We start from the raw sequence: 20,510 nt of genomic DNA on the forward strand, positions 1-20,510 counted from the left end.
AGGATTAGTTTAAGATTTCTATATTATGATAGACATGTCAACAATGTTTTGTGATATTCCACAGACCCTGAAGGATGTGTGCCCTTCTCACTAGTCACTGCTAACTGAAGTAGAGATTAGCAACTAACAAATCAGATAATCACATATGCAAATGACCTATATTTTTATAGTTAAAAAAAAAGAACTAGATCAATCATCTTATCTCAGTAATGTTAACAAGGAGTAATAAGAAAACAAGGTAGTTAACAACTGGGTACTAACTCTTAAATGTGCCAAGAAGAAAGTGGGACTTGAGGAGTATGGACACACTCAAATTATTAGAAACAGAAATCACACATAAATAAGCAAAAACTATAATGGTGATAAAATATACAGAGTGGATAGGATAAACAGGACAGTTAGGAACATAATAGAATATCCACAGTCATCCTAATGACAGTGAGAAACCACATTAATTCGAGAGTTATTTCAGGGAATATATAAAAAAAATAAAAAACTTCCCAGGCAACATGGCCAACTTTAGTTAATCGACCCACAAATTCAGGAAAAAATCAGACTTATGTGGTAAAAAAATGTTATTCAGTAGGTTAAGATGAGTGAAAGAAGGGAAGCAAATCAAAGTGTCAAAGCCCTCTAAGGTATCTCTCTTTTCCTCAATCAACAAATATTATTTGAATACCTAGAAATTTTATTGTATTTATTAACACAAACAAGTATAAAAACAGTAAGTGCCCCTCAACAATGAAATCACTAAAGGTGCAGTATATCCCAAAAGGAGAAGACGAAAGAGAATAGACTGTCTAGACTGAACCATGGTATAATGTAAAAGCAAGTTATAGAACACTGAGTATAACATATTATAGATGCATTATCTTCCACTACACACTCCAATCTTACTCTTGTGAAAACAAATATAAAGAATATAAAAGGACTTTAAGGAAGTAAAGAAAACAAAAGTATACAACTAGAAAATGTAAATGGATCAGTATATTATCTGTAGTGCCTACTACATGAAAAAGACACAGAACAAATACTGACATTATTTGCAGATCCTGAATCACCTAACCAAGTGTCTACCAAAATACATACCACAGAACTCTAATCTCTCAACTTGTGAAAAAGAGCAAACATCAAATAACTGTGGGAAATACTAGCCACTATGTCCAATACATGCCCCAACTTGGAACTTCACAATGGATATTAACATATCAAAGTTCTAACAAGTTCCACAATACAGATAACTGCTTAACTTTTATTAACCCACTATTTTTCAAATCAATTTGACCTGGAAACTATATTTTCTTCTAAATACCTATCAATATCCCATGAAACTATGTGTTTTATGAAACACATTTTTAAAAGGGCTGATAGAAATCTATGATAAGCATAATAGTACATTCACCTAAAATTATTAATAGAATGCCTAGACCAAGGATGGTAGATAGGTTTCATTTCACATTCAAATCTTGGTAAATCCATATAGACTACAGTGCTAACTTAGGAAGGATTCTAGAATATAGCAATCAGACTTGGCAAGCTGCGTGTTGGCCAACTTTGACACAGACTATATCCTTTTTGAATGGTTCTCAGTGAAAGGAGGACAAGGCAATATACACCATAAATCCAGGTTCTGGAGCCAGACCTCCAAGTTGAAGCTGAAATTCTGCTATAATATTTTTACTCTGGGCAAGTTGCTTAATTTCACAGGGCTAATGTTTTTCATCTGTAAAATAGGGATAAAAATAGTACTTTGTTCACATGATTGTTTTAAGGGTTAAATTGGTAAATATGTGTAAAGTACTAGGAAAAGCATTTGGCATATTGTAAATAATCAATATATTTTAGTTACTTTTTAAAGCTCTAATCCAATGTTCTTTGGAAAAAACCTATAAGTTTTTATTGATCAAATTTAGCCACTATATCTATTTTCACCAACATAGCTATATTAGAGATGTCCATCCTGCCCTGTTCATATTCCTGCTACTTCCTCTCTATTCCTGATTCCCTCTCCTACCCCTAAATCTTACCCAGATCATCCTAACCAAAGCTAAATTCACAGATGTAAACACCTATCCCAAAGTCATATTAACAATTCATGAGCTTGCCATCACCCATCACTTGTGGCTTGGTTTGAGATGAACTGGACCTATCAAACTTTTAGCTCAGAAATCTGGAAACATAAGAAACCGGACCAGTTGTTGGTGAACACTGAAACCATAAAGTCATTAAAACTTAGGATTCTGGAACAGTTATTTTACATCACGTTAAATTTCAGTAAAAAAAAGAGCAGATATACCATAAGAGATAGTCAGATGATAGACATGAAAATAGGAGAATGGCTGATCCCCCAAAATGTCTTGATTCCTATTCTTCCTAAGAACTGGCCAGTCCCCATTTCTTGAGTTGCTATAATATGTAGCCTTTTAATAAATATCTTCTTACTTAGAAATGAGTCTATTTCTTGTAAGAAAAAAAGTAAACAACATAACTATAACTTTGAAGATATTTTAGTCACCAATTATACAGAACTAAAATAAAAATTAAATTATCCTGCAGATCATATGCTTCATTTAAGCATTTAAACTTAAAAACCAAACTAGTAAAAGAATTGTTTTCAACAAAACAAGTTCCAGTAACATCCCTGGGGTCTGTATACATTCAGATCCAATGTTTATACTGACAGCTACATTATACAATATAACAATAAGAGATATTCATAATGATACTTCTAGATCATTGGGAAGAAAAATGTTAACAGAAATTCATTAGCCTATTTAAAAATACAGGAATTGACTGGGTATAGTAACTCAGGTCTGTAATCCGAGCACTTTGGGAAGCCGAGGTAGGAGAATAGTGTGAGGTCAGGAGTTCGAGACCAGCCTGAGCAATATAGTGAGATTTTGTCTCTACAAAAAATAGAAAAATGAATCAGGTGTGGTGGTGTGCACCTATAGTCCCAGCTACTCGGGAGGCTGAGGCAGGAGGATTGCTTGGGCCTAGGAGTTTGAGGTTGCAGTGAGCTATGATGCCACTGCACTCTAGCCCAGGCAATGGAGTGAGATCCTGTCTCAAAAATATTAAATAAATAAATAATAAAAATACAGGAGTATATGTTCTTAAAAATTTTTTATGAAACATTCAAAATTTTAAAATCTAACACTCAAAAAATTGCCAATCAGGTATCTGGAATCCTTACTTTCTGGAATAACTCAGAATCCAGATAATTAAAATTCTACTGCATCTAAAATAACATATAAAAGTAGATCGTTTAAATCACCTGCCTATGAGTTTTTTTTTTTAATTATAGAATAAACAAGTATAAAGTTTTTCAATTACCTATCACATAGAAGGCTTAACTTTTGAGTTTAGATACATAAAATATGCTATATTGAAACTCTAATAAAACTCTTCTAATATTAAAAGTATTAAAACAATTAATAAACATTACTATTTGGAAATAAGTATCCTGAAATTATAAATTCCTGCTTGATGAAATGACCAAGTATGGAAAAAAACACAGTTTCAAAAGATATGAAGGTTAGGCAGGATGTCCTCTAATGCTTTTTAAAAAGGGCTATGGAAAATGAAAAGATACCTATTAATTTTAAAATACTGAATTCTAAGCTCAATTAACAAATAAAATAACCAAGTTAATTTTAAAAAACTCAAAAGACAAAACAGATCCTAACATTTTTAAGCTGACTATACATGAGTGAAGTTAAACATAAAAAAGAAAGTATTTACTAACCTTTATTTCCTAACATCACAGCAAGATGTAAAGGAGTGTTTCCTAAAATAAAAAAAAAATTAAATTAGATGGTGTAAAAACACAAGAAAAGTGGTTTCAGCTCCTTCAGAAATCTCACTGACAGACTTTAAGCAAAAATAACATGACTGCAAAATAATACTGATTATATGGCAAATTCGAAGTCAGAGGATGCCATGGTTTCTAAATAGAATGTACTCCTCCCCCACACTCCCCCAAACAAGGATAACCATTTTGCTTTTGAGATTTCTTCTCCAAAGAGATTTCATGGATTCCCTTTCTTGTTTATTTCTCTATCACATCATTCTTTGCTCAATTAGCAAACAATTTAGATACTTACTTACTCCTAGAGACAAAAATCAATAACCCAATCCCATTCCTTAAGTTGCTCAGAAAACTTCTGATACTGACATGAAAATAAATGATTATTATTATTATTTATTAGAATAGAAGGAGGTATAGCATGACAATGGGACAGAGGACAGAGCTCCTAACTTTGCCTGCACAGAAAGTTAAATATTAAAGGATGGATCACACTGAAATGAGTCTTAAAGAATGAATGAGAAATGTATAGGTGAACAAAAGCCACACTGACTAGCACTTCAGATTAAAAACAAATCCCCAAATTACATTCAAATGCAAGAACAGTTCATATTTGGGGAGGAAACAAAGTTATGATTAGTGAGAGTAAAGAGCTTGAAGAACAGTAAACTGAACAGAATAAATTGGAAAGATGAGCAAAAGACAAAGACTTGAAAGCTATGCTGTGGTATATCCTGCACTTGATGTAACAAAACTATTTTAACCTCAAAATGATACCGTAAATCACACTTACAGCCTAAAAAGATCTTGTTTATAAAAGAAAGCAAATCAATAGTAATATCTGAAAATAAATAGTAAATAAAATTTATATATACTAATTTTCAGAAATCAGCAATTTCACAAAAGTCAACAATTCTGGCCAATAAAATGAGCTAAACATTATCAAGGGATAGTATATATGATGAAATAAACTTCACTACTTTTTCCAAAAAACATGTATATGATCTACCCCAATCTCTTACCTTGACAAAAACCTGCTAAGATGATCAAATCACACACATATACCCACACATACACACATTTTTGCTCAATAAAAGTAGAATAGAATGAGAATTATTGCCAAAGTCAGCAAGATACGATTTTGAGCAAAATTTAGAAAACACCACAAATAAATTCATTAAATTAAAATGATCTCTGCAAGTAATTTTACCACAAACAAACAAACAAACAAACAACACTGGATTACAGTAAATCTCTCTCTCTCTTTTTTAATTTGAAGGGGTAGGGGGCTGTGAGGAGGGATGTTCTATCGCCTTGCTTTTGTTGAGACAGTGTCACTCTGCCGCCCTAGGTAGAGTGCAGTGGCATCACTGTAGCTCCAATTCCTGGGCTCTAGGCAATCCTTTAGACTCTGTTTCCCTACTGCCTAAGCCTCCCAGAGTAGCTGGGACTATGAGCATGTGCAACAATGCTCAGCTGGGTTTTTTTTCCCTTTGTTTTTGCTAGAGACAGGGACTCACTCTTGCTCAGGCTGGTCTGAACCACTGAGCTCAAGTAATCTTCCAGCCTCCACCTCCCAGAGCTAGGATTATAGGCGTGAGCCATGCTTCCTGGCCTACAGTAAATCTCTTGACCTTAACAATCAGGGACCAAAAACACATGTCAGATTTAGGGATATAATTCACATCATGTTTGTCAGAGATTAAGAATTGAAAGTACACATTTCCATTAGTAACTAGATAAATGAATCTCCTGCTTACATGGGACTTACACTCCAAGTTTTCACACTTCAGAATTTTTCCTAGTTGAGATATGGCAACCACTGTAACATGCATTGTTAAAAATTATACATTGAAAAACATCTCCAAAAAAGTTTTGCTCACAACATTATTTAAGAAGTGAGTCTCTTATCGCGGCGGTGCCCGGGCACCCAGGGGGCCGGTGGCGGAGGAAAAAAGATATAAAAAAAAAAAGGAGTCTCAATAGTTATCTTTCTCATAAAGACACTAAAGAAACACTCAGCTCCCCAAAAGCTCTATCTGTAATTTTTCTTTTCCCAGAAAAGACCTATAAGGTTATGGGCTCTCAATTAAATTTTCTGCATTAGAAACTCTCATTAAAGGACATTTTTTCTACTACTTACTAACATTATATTCAGTTGAAACACTAAATGAAAATGCTTAAGAAAATTTTACACAGTCACCCCGATAGATTAGGAAACATCTGTGGATCACCTTTAATAAACTATTTAGTGTCTTCAAAGCCTTCGGCATAACACAAGATTTAAAAATATATGAATAAGAATCAATTTCCAATTTGACTGTTCTAGTATTAGGTCCTCTTCCTTCTTTACAAAATACTGAACTAAACTTCCTAAATTTGCACTCACGTTCCATGACAATTTACCAAGACCAAAAAAAGTAAACAAACTTGTTGACAAATTAGTACCAGAAACAAAAGCTCAACACCAATAACTATGCTAAAATCAAAGCCTTTACTTTGGACAATCATTCTTCTTCTTTTTTTTATTTTAAAGAGACAAAGGCCTGGCTCTGTCACCCAGCCCAGGCTGAATAGTGGCATGACCATAGCTCACTGCAACCTCTAATTCCTCTACTCAATAGATCTTCCTGCCTCAGCCTCCCATAGTTATGACTATAGGCACACACCACCACATTTGGCTAATTTTTAAATTTTTTTGAAGAGACATGGTCCCATTATGTTGGCTAGGCTGGTCTCAAACTCCTGGGCTCAAATGATCCTCCTGTGTCAACTTCCCAAAGTGCTGGGATTATAGGCATAAACCACCACATCTGGCTTATAATTCCTATTGCCCTTTTCCATTTTAAGTTTTCATTATTTTACCTGAATATCTACAGCAACAACCTTCTAATGGTCTTCCTGCTCCAATCTTGCCCCATTTCAATCTTTTTCTAAAACTATACTGGAATGATTTAAAAAAAAAACTTAACCATATTACACTTCCACTAAAAAGACTTAGAAATGTTCCCTATTTGATCTTTAACATGGTATAAAAGGTTCTTGATAATAAGTTCTTAACTTCTTTTCATGTCTTATTTTCTTCCTCATCCTTTCTCCCACCTGAACTACATACAATAAATTTTCCTGTGGGCTACGCTCTTATGCTTTTAAACATGTTATTAACCCTTCCTAAATGTTCCTCTTCTATTTGTTTGACATTAATATTTACTTCTCAGGGGTAAGCTTAAACATCATCACCTCTTCAGTGAAGTCTTTGCTGGCTTGTCCTAGACAAATAGATGTCCCTCTGCTCTGCTCCCAAACCCATCTATATCTATTTGCTGCAGCACTTTTCACTTTAAACTATACTCGTATTTTTATGCGATAAATATTTCTCTTTCATTATATGTTCACCTCAGGATGACCAAATAAATATTTTCTTCATCAAATGCTTCACATAAAGCATCTGACATTCAGTCAAACGTATTGACAAAAACAATCAGTAAGTACTCATAAACAAAGGAATGAGAAAAAACTGTGTAGAACAACTAACCTTAATAATATCAATAGTTACAGTATCCTGAAAATTAAAATGCAATAGGTATTAACCTTAGGAAAGAATTACAAATGTCAATGTTTCCATAATTAAGTAATTGGAAAAGTTTTGGTGTTATATTTTCTTAATGTTTAGAATAATACACTTGTAGAACTATCTGGGCCTAGAGTTTCCTTTGACAGACATTTTTATTATAGTCACTCACTTTAATAATTGCAGCATACTTATGTTTTATTCCTTTTTATGTTAATTTTGACAAAGTAAATTTTTCTAGAATTCTATTTATTTTCATTTATTGGCATATATTTTTCTCATAATATCCTTTTATACTGATATCAGACTTTATACTGATGTTCCATTTTTTATTCCCAATATCTGTTATTTGTGCCTTCTCTTTTTCCTTCTTGATCAGTATAAGGTTTATTAATTTTATTTATCTTTTCAAAGCAAAAAGTTTTGGCTTTGTTGCTGTTTATTTTTCTAACTCAATAATTTCTGCTCTTTAATTATTTCCTTTCTTCTATTTTCGTTGGGTAAAATAAACTCAAATTGGGAAATTAAGCAAATTAAGTTGTTAATTTTCTAATTTCTTAAAATAGGCTTGGTGATTAATTTTTCAGCTTTTTTCCTGGCAATATATCAGTATCATTTCATTAATAATTTCTACCTTATTTGCAATGAGATCAGCAAACAGACTTAGTGTACTTTTAGTCCTCTGAAATATTCTGAGATTTACTTCATGATCAAGTCTGGTCAAGTTTTGTGAATGCTTTCTGTATCCTTGAAAAAACATGTATTCTACAGTTGTTGGATGCAGCATCTCATAAAAATCTACTAGATCCAGTTTGTGTTCATATTATTTATATCCTTGTTGGTTTTGTTGCTGTTGGCTTATTTTGTTACAGAGAGATGAATGTTAAAATTTCCCAATATAAATGGGAGTTTCTATGTCTTCTTGTATTCTAGAAATTTATGCTGATATATTTTCGAGCTATGGTAACAAGTACAATCAGGTTAAAAATCTTTGTATTTTCTTAATGAAACCATTTTTCATTATGAGACATCCACTTTTTTCTCACATGGTGTTTTCTGCTTTAAAATCTATTCAGATATTAATACAATTACACCTTTAATACAATTACAATGTAATTAATACAATTACAAATTACATTTTTGAACTGGTATTTTCATAGAATATACTTTTCAATCCTTTTACCTTTCACTTACCTACATCATTATGTTTCAGATACGTCTCCAACTGCATGTAGTTAGCTGTTTTCTCATACATTAATACATGTCTTTTGACTGAAAATTTTAATCCAGTTTCATATATTATATTACTAATATATTGGGGTTTAAATCTACCATTCACTGTGTTTTCCATTTGCCCTGCTATTCTATATTCCTTTTTCTCATCTGTCCTGCCTTCTTCTAGATAGATAATCTTTATAATTCCATTTGTTTTTTTATCTATTGGGTGGAAAGTATGCATTTTTTATTTTAGTAGCTATACTAGAGCTGCACAGCACCATATAGTAGCTACATGTAGTTGCTGTGCATTTGAAATGTGGATAGTTGAAAATCAAAAATGTAAAATATCTCAATGTTTTATATTGATTATATTGAAATGATGTTTTTGATATAGTGGATTAAATAAATTATTGAAATTAATTTTACTCATTTATTTTTCTGTATGTGGTAACTAGAAAATTTATAGTTGTGTGTATGTATGTATTTATATATATATATATATATATCTCTTTAGTAAATTCTTCATTCATTTCCCAAATTGTTTTCCTGAGTTTTTTGATTCAGTTTTCCATTTTCTCTTGTAATTCATTGTACTTCCTTACAATCCATATTTGAAATTCTTTATCTGTCATTTCAATATTTTCATTTTGGTTAGGATCCATTGCTAGAAAGCTGGTATGTCCTTTTGGGGGTGTCCTTCCACTCTGATTTTTTTATGCTTCCAGAGTTTTTGCACTGATTCCTTCTTATCTGGAGCAGCTGACACTTCTTGTTTTTGGATTTTCTTTTGTTTATATGGGGCTTCCCCCTCCTCACTCTTAAGGGTATGTCTATAGCATATGTTGGGTAAGAACCTTTGGCTTTTCTTGTGGGTGCTTTGATGGGGGGGTCTAGGTTCTGGATAGAGACCTTGGTTATAGATATCCTTAGTGTGTTGGTTTTCTCAGTTGCTAGTTATTTGTAGTGGTGAGCTAAGTGTGTGGGCAGATTCACTGTCTCTTGTTGATAAGGCTTCTCTCATCAACAAAGATGGAGGTCTTTAAAATCCTTTCTTTTTCATCAGCCCTGGGGTCTTAACAGCATGAATTATACTGGGATGTGCAGTTTAATCTGAGACAGTGGTAGTGCTTGTAAGTAAGAATCAGCCAAGTACTGTATGATTGAGTCAGTAAATCCTGTAAAGGGTTGTACAACTTGTCCTCTCTGCCAGTAGGTGGCAATTACCAGAAAGAAACAGCTGCAGTGTTGTTTTTCTGGGACCTGTGACTGGTTCTATCTCCTTGGGAGAAGCACTTAAATGCCCCAAGCAGTGGGCAGAGCCCTGGAGCTCCCAGGGCACTCCTTAATCATCACCATAGTAGGGGTGGGTGGAGGACTGACGCTGGGTGGAGCTGGGTCAGGTAAACCTGCCTTCGGGCTCCACAAAGGCCTGTAAAGGAGCTGTCTCTGCAGGGCTCAAGAGTCTGCTCCCAGGCCACAGGGGAAAGCCACCAGGGAGGAGCTGAAGCAGCTCCACAAAGCCAGAAAGTCTGCTTGTGGGGTCAGGGACAACCGAGATTCATGATCTGGCTGTCAGAAGTGGGTTTTGTTCTTCTCCCTCTCACCCCTCCAGTCTCCTTCCAATGTCTCACCATAGGCAGGAGCTTAAACTAGCAGAGTTCACCAGCAATGGCACTGTGGGCTGGGAGCTTCTCTGTCCAGGAACCTGCTCCATGCCAACAGCACAGCTTTCCTGTGGGTGAAGGGGTGCTCCGCACATGCTGGGGCTCAGACCTACGCTGCATTCTCCGCTCAGTCTTGCCCATGACTGCTCCTCTGCCTCCCAAGATGAGTTCACAAATCTCCCCTCCGTGTCTCCAGGCAATACAATTAAGTGCTGGGAGTATGGGATCTAGCCTGTAGGCCTGTCTCTAGGTCCCCCAAGTTCAATCCATGACCATGCTAGGGAGAAGCATGCTGGTCCCAAGCTGCCTATAAAGCAGTCAAGCAGATTTAATGTCCTTCTGCTTCAGGGTATGTCTTGCTCTACTGGAGCAGCCACACGAGCAGCACCGGGGGGGGGGGGGGGGGGGGGGGCAGCAAGCAGGGAGCTCACAGACCAAGTACCCCTGGGTCTGCAGCAGGTCTTTAAGAAGAAAGGCATGAGTGCCACTCTCTAAGGAAGCCTCAGTGTGGTAGCCACACCAACAAAGGGGAAACAGCTGCTTCTGGGAGTCTTGGCTCAATCGTCCCTCTCGGCAGCAGTAGATGAGGGAAGGGTGAGGGAAGTTAAGAGTCGGAATGAAGGACAGCTAGCACTCTGGTCATCTTTGTCCCTCTCTCCTGAAGGCAGCATGCCCAAAATGTCTAAACTCTGGGGTCAAGCAGATTCCCCAAGGAATTCCCCAGGGAAATACATGGGGCATGGAGTATAGGTCAGGTTATTAGAATTGCAGTGAAAACTTATTCAGGATCCCACAATTTAAAAAGCAAAAGTATTCTCTACAAAGGCCTTTTTATTGGGCCTCTTATTTTGCCACAACCAATACCAGGTGAGTCCAGCTCCAGACTAAAATAAGCTTTCTTGTCCACTTGCTTACTTGGTGTTAATTTCTCCACTCATAATAAGGTACTAGAAACAGCTTTATTTTTTCTATTGTTATGGGTCCTAATATCAATAAATGAAGGCAAAAGGAAGAAGTAGGTTTGCTGTAAGGCATAAACTTGCTCCTGCTGTCTGTTTCCCATATCAGAAATTTTCTCATCCTCTAATTCAGGGGTCAGCACATGACATAAATAAAACTTTACTGTTACACAACCACATGCTGATCTTTTATGAACTGTTTACAGCTGCTCTCATAAAACAAAGTATGGCCTGCAAGCCTAAAATATTTACTACCTTGCCCTTTAATTAAATGTTTGAAGACCCCTACTCTAATCAGTATGAGCTTTACTTTATACTGTCTCACTTCTATTATAGAATACCTGTTAGCCATCAATATACTTTCCATATATAATCACATTACATTACTGTTATTAAAAATTTCTCTCATAATCTATTATGTTCACTTGATTCTACAATCATGACTTCATTTTAATGTACAGTCAGGAGAGGGGTTTGTAGGTTCTGCTATTTGTCTTTTGTCTTACCCAGAAGTAAAATCCATTTACTTTCAACCAATAAACATTTCTTGAGCATTATTATGTGCTAGGAATAGCACTAGACACTAGAGAATGAACCACTAACAAGCTAGAAATAATGCTTGCCCTCATGGAATTTATATTCAAAAAAGAGAGTAAGAGAAATGCAAAATAAAATGAAGCAAAATAGAAGGTGGTATTAATATTAAGAAAACTAACAAATGGTTAAGATCGAAAGTAATAAAGGGAGACATACTTTCTGATACTTTAGAAAAATCTCTTTAAAGAGATGTTTAAAATGAGATCGTAAAGATAAACAGGAGCTAAGAAATCAAGGAATGGAATGAAAAGAAAACCATTACAAAGGGCAGAAATATTGGCATATTCATGCAACTGAAAGAAAACAAGTATGGTCAAAACATAGAAAAAGAGAGAGATCTATATAAGATTAAATCGGAGAAGTAGGCAAGATCCAGATCATACAGAGCTCTGTAATTAAAGTAAGAAATATAATCTAAACTTTTAAGTGAGGAAGGCATTAAAGTATCTAGAACAGGAAAGTGGCAGGATGTAAATTACATTTAAAATCCTTCTTGTTACTAGACAGAAAATGGAGTGGAGGGGGACATGAGAGTAGTTATGAGTCTGGTGTAATATTCCAGGAAAAAGATGACAAAAATCGATTGGTCTGAAAGTGGTGGCAATGAAGACATAAATAGGCTATTCAAAATAACTTGTTAATTAGATATGTATAGGGAGTAGGAGCAGGTGAGACAAAGAATGATCACAATGATTGTGGCTTGAGCCACTGTATTGTTACTGATGTAATTTACAAGACTAAGTGGCCAGGTAGAAAGGAAGGAGGTAGAAAATGATAACTCCATTTTGGACAAGTTAATATTGAAATATCTCTGAGATTCCACGTGGAGATGAATACAAAATATGGAGCTCAAAGGAAAAGTCTAGGCTGGATATATAAATTAGCAGTAAAAAGGGAGAAAGATAATTATAATCAAATATATAAATTTCTGAATATTCCTTTTTGTCCTAATAGTAAAAAAGGTAGTAAAAGTTTTCTTTCTTCATTTCTCTGTGTTTCAGGGGAAAAAAGAAGTACCATGCTCTAAATGGTAAAGGAAGAAATGGTAAGGAAACTGATAATACTAATTGCTACCAAGGAGGGGAACCGGCTGGGTAGAAACAAGGGTGAAGGTGAAACTTTATTTTTTACAATGTATCCTTTTACACCTTTTAATAATTTTGTAGCATGTGAATATAATACCTATTCAAACACTTGTTTTATGTTAAGGAGAGCCCACCAGAGTCTAGACCAGGCATCCTCAAACTGCGGCCAGCGGGCCACATGCGGGTGTTTTTGCCCATTTGTTTTTTTACTTCAAAATAAGATATGTGCAGTGTGCATAGGAATTTGTTCATAGTTTTTTTAAAACTATAATCCACCCCTCCAACGGTCTGAGGGACAGTGAACTGGCCCCCTGTTTAAAAAGTTTGAGGACCCTGGTATAGACAGAGCACCTAGATAAACAAGGTGTGTCCATGCTCCTAGGCAATTTCTTAAACCCTCCAAGAACATACAGAAAAAAGGGTAAAAGCATCAGTACCTACTTAAGTTGCAAATGAAATTTCCCATTACAAGTCTCAATTATTAACTATATTATCAAAAGATTTATGAACTAGAAATGACTGAGTTCAATAATCCAATCCTTCTCATTTTACAGATAATATAATCAGAACTACCTACTACTAAGACGCCAAATATCATGCTTTGCTTATATATATATGGAGGGGGGGAAGGAGAGGGAGCGCAAGTGCGCACGTGAGCAAGATGACAGACAGACAGGGTCTTCCTCTGTCACCCAGGCTAGAGTGCAGGGGTGTTATCATTGCTCACTGCAACCTCAAATTCCTGGGTTCAAGTGATCCTCCTGCCTCAGCCTCCTGGGCAGCTGGGACTACAGGTGTGCACCACCAAGCCTGGCTAATTTTTAAACTTTTTGTAAAGACAGATCTGGGTGGGGGATTGTCTTGCTATTGCACAGGTTGGTCTCAAACACCAATTCAAGCAATCCTCCCACCTCAGCCTTCCAAAGTGCTAGGATTACAGGTGTGAGCCACCATGCCCAGTCCAAGTCCAGTATTTTAAATGGCAAAATAACAATCACCAACATCATTATCCAGCTAACAGTGAATTTACTTTATCAACCAAGTGTATTATCAACTAAGTGCTCAAATGTACTAGTTACCTCCATCTCCTCAGTTTTCTATGTCCCCAATCTGCTGCTTAAGGTAATTAATTACACAAAGGACACTAAAAACTTAAAATAACCTTTGCTATCACCTTTTCACAATGTAGTTTTTAAATCTGAAATTGGATGTCTTGGTTCTAAATTGGTGAAGAAAATTTAATTCTGTTTTCTCAAAGAAATGAAAAACATTCCAGTAACACTAAGACCACTTTACTTTTGAAGTATGCAAATAGTCATCAGAATGGCTGGCATTTAATGGACATGTAAATGTGCTGGGCACTATGCTGTATACTTAATATCTTATCTCATTTAATTTGTGCAATAACCCTGTGGAACAAATATTATTTGTATTTCACAGGTAAAAAAAATAAAGCTGAAACAGTTACTTCTCAAAATTACACATCTAGAAATTGAAGGAGTTCATGACACTAAAATCCATATTCTTTTTACTATATCAATAGTTTTGAAACTTTTTGGTCTTAGGACCCCCTTTATATTCCTAAAAATTATTAAAGATCCCAAAACCTTTTGTATGTACATATCTACTGATAGCTACCATATTAGAAATGAAAATTGAAAAATTTTACTTATTAATTTTAAAACCACAATAAACCCATTACATGTTAATATATAATTTTTGTGAAAAAATTAACTGCATTTTTCAAAACAATGAGTGAGAAGAGCAGTACTATTTTATTTTATTTTTTGAAGAACGCAATGTTTTATTTTTAATTGGCCCCATGGGCTTCAATATGGACAAACCAGATGCAAATAAGCACTTCAACTTAGGGCAAATATCCTACTACACTGACCTCCATCAGGGAATGGCCCTGTACTTATCCAAAATCTTGAGCACAGTACACTATAGGTTGCCTACAATAAATATAAGCTAATAGATTAAAAACAATAAAGGAGTCTAATTTATTTCATAGAAATTCTGAAGTGAAAGGTAAACCCTTAAGGAATTTCTTCCTGGAAGAGCTCATTTATCACAATGAGATCAGAGGTGGAATGCCTAAACAGAGAAGTAAGTAAGGAAAGTCTTGGAGAGTTGAGAAGAGAAGGAGGATCTGGTCATGTTCCTAATGAGAAACTAGATAGGGAGTTAACAAGGCACTAGAAGAAGCATTTGTCACTATTAAGGTTCCAGGGAATGCTCATGATCTTGGTTCCTTGTTTATCTGGATGCATGGAAAAGCCTTTTGCTGCTCATCTATGATTTGTAAAGTTTCTAAATTAGTTCCAATGTCTCTACTTTATCACAAACCAGCTAAGGATTGAAATGGAGTTTTGTACAAGGTAAGGTACTAAGAAGATATTTAGAAAAAAGGTGAGGAGTTCCAGGTAAGAGCAAACAACTCTCAAGGCTGGGAAACACGCACACACACAAGCGCGCACACACAAATCAAAAAGAAAATAAAACCATCAAATGCATCATCCTTAAACCTTCTAAAGAATATTTTCAAGTCTTCTTATCATCCTGCTTGCTGACCAGACTTCAACACATTGACACAATGAAGTCTGTTCATGACCTCTCTGAGGCAATTTTACCACTAGTCCCAGAAGCCATCTAGTTTACATAGTATTTAGTGAAACTATTTCTTTTTTCACTCTGTTAATGTGGCCTGAACCTGCATTAGCTTTAAGATAATTGTGGATAAGATATTCATGATTTTTATTGGTGACCTAAAAGGTACACACCACACAGTGCTTTGGGCAAAGTGTGAATTTGTTGAATGGAGTGAAGTACAATTTCACTTTTTGAAAAAGGTCAATAATGTAGAAAAAGACAGAATGGCTTCTAGGACAGAGGCACAGAGTTAGGTGCATGAAAGCAGCCTAAAGCAATGTCATTAAATTTTTGCATCTTGTCCTAGAGATGGCCACACTTTGCCTACAATGCAACATTCTTATACTATCTTTCTCTCTCACTTCTAATTCTGAACACATAAATCAGTTTTTTGACTACAAATATACAATATAATAACAACCCAACTAAAAGTTAATAAATGAACACAGAGAACATACACCAACACCAATTTGGTATACATTTCACTCTAATGTTACTTCTCACTGTAAACCTTTTTAACAAACTGTATAGTTCTATATTTTAGCCTCTTGTCATTTGGTTAGTCAAATCATCTCAGAGTATATCATAACAAAAGTGGTATTTCTGGTCCGTAAGGCATCCAGAAACATGGTTTTACCAAAGTGTATCTGAATATCCCTGACCCTGTTAAAGCAACAGGTAGCAAAGCCATGTTGTGGGGAACATTTCCTTTGCATTAGTTCTTGTCCAATTACTCCATAATTATTAACTCATTGAACTGCTCATGATGACACATGAGATAGCTTTTCCTATTATCTCCATTTCATGGATGAGGAAACTGAAAGGCTTAAAAGTAAAGTTATTAAAACCAGAATTTGACCCCAGCCAGCAAGGCTCCATACTAGTATATGCTGGTAATCACTATTACACTGTTTCTTGTGAGAGCGAACTTGCATTTTGGAACTTTAAAAAACCTTTATGACCAAAGTCATGACATTAGATGTCTTTCTCTCCTTTTAACATTTTACAATGGTGCAGGATATAAACCTATTATTCTTCAATGTCAGATATAAAGGAATCTATATTTAAATATCTTACAAGTTATTTCTGTCATCACAGAAAAGGAGACTGGTGAAAAATGACACAGGTTTAGATGATTTGAAGCTGAGGTGGCAGGTGAGCATATCATTAATTCCACTGGGAGAGCCTGTGATGACTCTGTCTTTTGGAAACTTCACAGAAAGAGGATGAATTTCATCACCATCAAGAAGCCTGGCTGCAGGAATCTGAACATGTAGAGTTGAACTTCTGAAATAGTTTTGAAGTAAAATGTTGATATCCATCACAGTTGTTATATCCAAAGGAACAGGAGCGAAAAATATAAATGGAGGGTCAAACAGTAACTTGGGCGATTTTACCTCTCCAGTCAGATGTAAGATCTGATAGCAAACTGGATTATCATTTAAGCGTATAGGAATATCAACCGTGTATTTTTTAGGATATTTTGGACAGAAACTTATAGGAATACTACACTTTTCATGTGGTTTCAGAGTCCCAGTCAGTATACTAAACTTGAATGTGCCATCTTTGAAAAGTTTGCCAGTATTTCTAATATCCAAAATCCATTGCACATCTTGTTTTGAAATATTATCTAAGGTAAGATTGTCAGTTTTTGTGGCCTTGTTTTTAGGATCCATCTCATGTACAGGGATTTCAAACACAAACCTAGTACTGGATAAAATCAATGGTGCTTGCAATACAGTAACTTGAACATAACATGGTTGAGTAAGTGTTGTCGTCTTTGGATTCACAGGAGAACTTGACAAATATTCAGTATAGAGTTTTGAAGCCTCAAAGAAATTAATTTTAACTTGAATGATGAAGTCATACGTTATCACCAAAAGCTGGGCCAGGAGTCCACAAGGCTGAATCCAAGAAGCTGGACGACTTGTCCAGGAGGCTGAATTGAAGAACAGGGACAAGTGGTTTGAGGAGGAAGGAAAGAGAGTCTACTTTGCCCGAGCAGTACTATTTTAAATTCTTTAATTAAAGACAAATAAATTTCTTTACTCTCTGGCTTAATAGAAAACAGCTGGATTTTTATATCTGCTTCTACAATTAATCATTAGGTATAAAGTGTTTTGAAGTATATGAAGAAAATCCAGCTTCCCACACATTCATAGGTGGATTTTAATAGCCTTTTCAGATAGTTAGGAACATTCTTTAAATCTACACCAAAATTAAGTAAGTGGTCATTTCTTAATAGTTGCAATATGAAATGTAAAACCATAACAACAAGCTTTCTGTACTGTGTTAATCTGAAATACACTGGTCTCTCTTACATTTTGAATGGATCTTTTGCTGATGCATGTTTGTAACATTATGCATTGATCATTCAAAAAACATTGATTGACCAAGTTACGCAGATCTTCCAAACGTTGTCACATTTCACTATACAATAGCCAAAAAAAATCACATTTGTTAATATTACTTCCAATCTGACCAGAACAATCTTTTAAGTACTGGGAACCCATCAAGCTTACCAAGGCAGAGAAAAGTTCTCCAAATTTCTAATTCTCATTTGAAAGGATGAATTTTTTCATTGGCAACAAGTACTGTCACTTGTCTTCTTTGAAGTCATATGCTTACTTCATTCATTTTCCAGCAAATGTTTGTCAAACATCCAAATTATAATAACCCTAGTTTGTCTCTAAGCTGTTCTTTCAAGTAAAAATGATGTTCTATGAAAAAAAGAGGCTAGTTCAGCTTACAACTCCATTTCACAAATGTTTTCCCTTACTTACTCTTCAGATTGTGCAACAGAAGAGCATCATTCACAATCCCCATATTACGAAGAATACCAAAAAGGCTTGTACTCAAGATTAAGATTTAATAAAATTCACCATTTTACAGCTTCACCAAAACTGTAAGTAAAATTGGCATTTTAATTTTATTATTAAAAAATTTTTATTGTAAGTGCGTGGCAATGAATAATACAATGACTACTACATAGTTTTGTGCCCTAACTTGTTCTAAAGTGGCAACAAATTTACTCACCATTGCCTTTGTACCATCAGTGAAAATGTCAGCACAGTGAAAAAGGCATGCAATAACTTGATATTGTTACAAAGTTTTTACTTCATGCATGCCTTAATCATAGAGCAAAGCAGGAAATTACAAGTACTAGAATCAACATAGCTCCACGTTCTACAGACATCTTCAAGTCACCAACCAAGCAAGAAGTAAAAAGGGAGAATTTCTGCATTTGATCTCAAAATGGTACTATACTATTAAAATTCACACACACACGATCTTACATCCAAACTATCATCAACTCCTACTACCTCTATCTTCCTATCACTTCCAGTTACCCACACTAACCCCTGCCCACCCAAGTTTCTGCTTCACATAGCCACCAGAATGAGCCTTTTAAAATTGGTGTCACTCCCCTCCTCAAAACCCTCTTGATAGGCCGGGCGCGGTGGCTCACGCCTGTAATCCTAGCACTTTGGGAGGCCGAGGCGGGCGGATTGCTCAAGGTCAGGAGTTCGAAACCAGCCTGAGTGAGACCCCGTCTCTACCAAAAATAGAAATAAATTAATTGACCAACTAAAATATATATACAAAAAATTAGCTGGGCATGGTGGCGCATGCCTGTAGTCCCAGCTACTCGGGAGGCTGAGGCAGTAGGATCGCTGAGCCCCAGAGATTGAGGTTGCTGTGAGCCAGGCTGACGCCACGGCACTCACTCTAGCCTGGGCAACAAAGTGAGACTCTGTCTCAAAAAAAAAAACAAAAAAAAAAACCCTCTGATAGCTTTCCATGTTGTTCCCTGTAAAAGCCAAAATCCTTAACAATGGTCTACAGAAGTTCTATATGCTTACAACCCCAACTACCTCTTGAATCTCACATATCCTATCACTCTTCCCTTGCTCACTTTGTGCCAGCCACATTTACCTTCTTCCTATTCCCAGAAAGTGCTACCTTTGCATTTGCTATTTTCTGCTTGAAATTCAGTTCTGCCGGTATCTGCTCCCTAATTTTCTTGAGGTAACTGCTTACATTTCTTTTACTCATCTTTCCTGACCCTGACTAAAATGAAATAATTACTACTTCCCCATACTCCCAGCTCGCTCTCTCACACTCACTCGCTCACGCTCTCTCTCTCTCTCCTCCTCCTCACTTTGCTTTACTTTACTCTTTAATACTTATCAAGGTTGGGCATGGTAGCTCACACCTGTAATCCTAGCACTTTGGGAGGCCAAGGCAGGAGGATCACTTGAACTCAGGAGTTTGAGACCAGCATCATAGTAAGACCCCTTCTCTACAAAAATATAGACAAATTAGCCAGTCGTGGTGTCACACACCTGTAGTCCCAGCTACTCAGGAAGGAGGATTGCTTAGCCCAGGAGTTTGAGGTGATGATGAGCTATGATGACATCAGATCCTCATGCCCAGGCAACAAAAACAAACAAACAAAAATCCCTTATCATTATCAGTAATACCATATATTTATTAGTTTATTTATTGTTTGTCTCTCCCATTAGAATGTGAGCTCCATGAGAACAGGAACTTTGTCAGTTGTTGTTCACTGTTGTAACCCTAGCACCTAAAACACTGTATATCATATATTATTAGGAGCTTAGTATATATCTGTTGAATGAATGAATGAACCAACAAAAGAAAAAAGAAACTATAAAGAACCGGAAGGGCAGTGTCAAAATCTGTTTTTACTTTCCAAAAAGCATTTCACCCTAGGACAATGCAGGGACAATGGACCCCAGGACAATCTATGAAAACCAAAGGATATGTATACAAAACAGGATAAGTTACATAGCACAGATCCTTTTACAGAATTCAGTATAGTGCTTAAAAGGGAGAGCATGCAGTAACTGCCTGACAGATATCTGCAGCCAAGAATCCAAATGCAAAGAACTAAGTTACACTAGTAGTAGACTAAAGGGGACTTATAGGAGA

At 35.8% G+C, this 20,510-nt stretch overlaps 1 protein-coding gene across 1 annotated transcript in view; it reads right to left on the minus strand.

Annotated features, from left to right (window-relative positions):
- ANKRD13C (ankyrin repeat domain 13C) overlaps positions 1-20,510 on the minus strand; it is an 83,461-nt gene that overhangs the window by 55,799 nt on the left and 7,152 nt on the right. Inside the window, exon 2 of the mRNA XM_012787961.2 lies at positions 3,749-3,790. Within this exon, the coding sequence (XP_012643415.2) occupies positions 3,749-3,790 (42 nt within the window). The remainder of the gene's footprint in view (positions 1-3,748; positions 3,791-20,510) is intronic.

This window comes from Microcebus murinus, chromosome 2 (assembly GCF_040939455.1).
Source record: "Microcebus murinus isolate Inina chromosome 2, M.murinus_Inina_mat1.0, whole genome shotgun sequence".
NCBI classification, from domain to species: Eukaryota; Metazoa; Chordata; class Mammalia; order Primates; family Cheirogaleidae; genus Microcebus; species Microcebus murinus.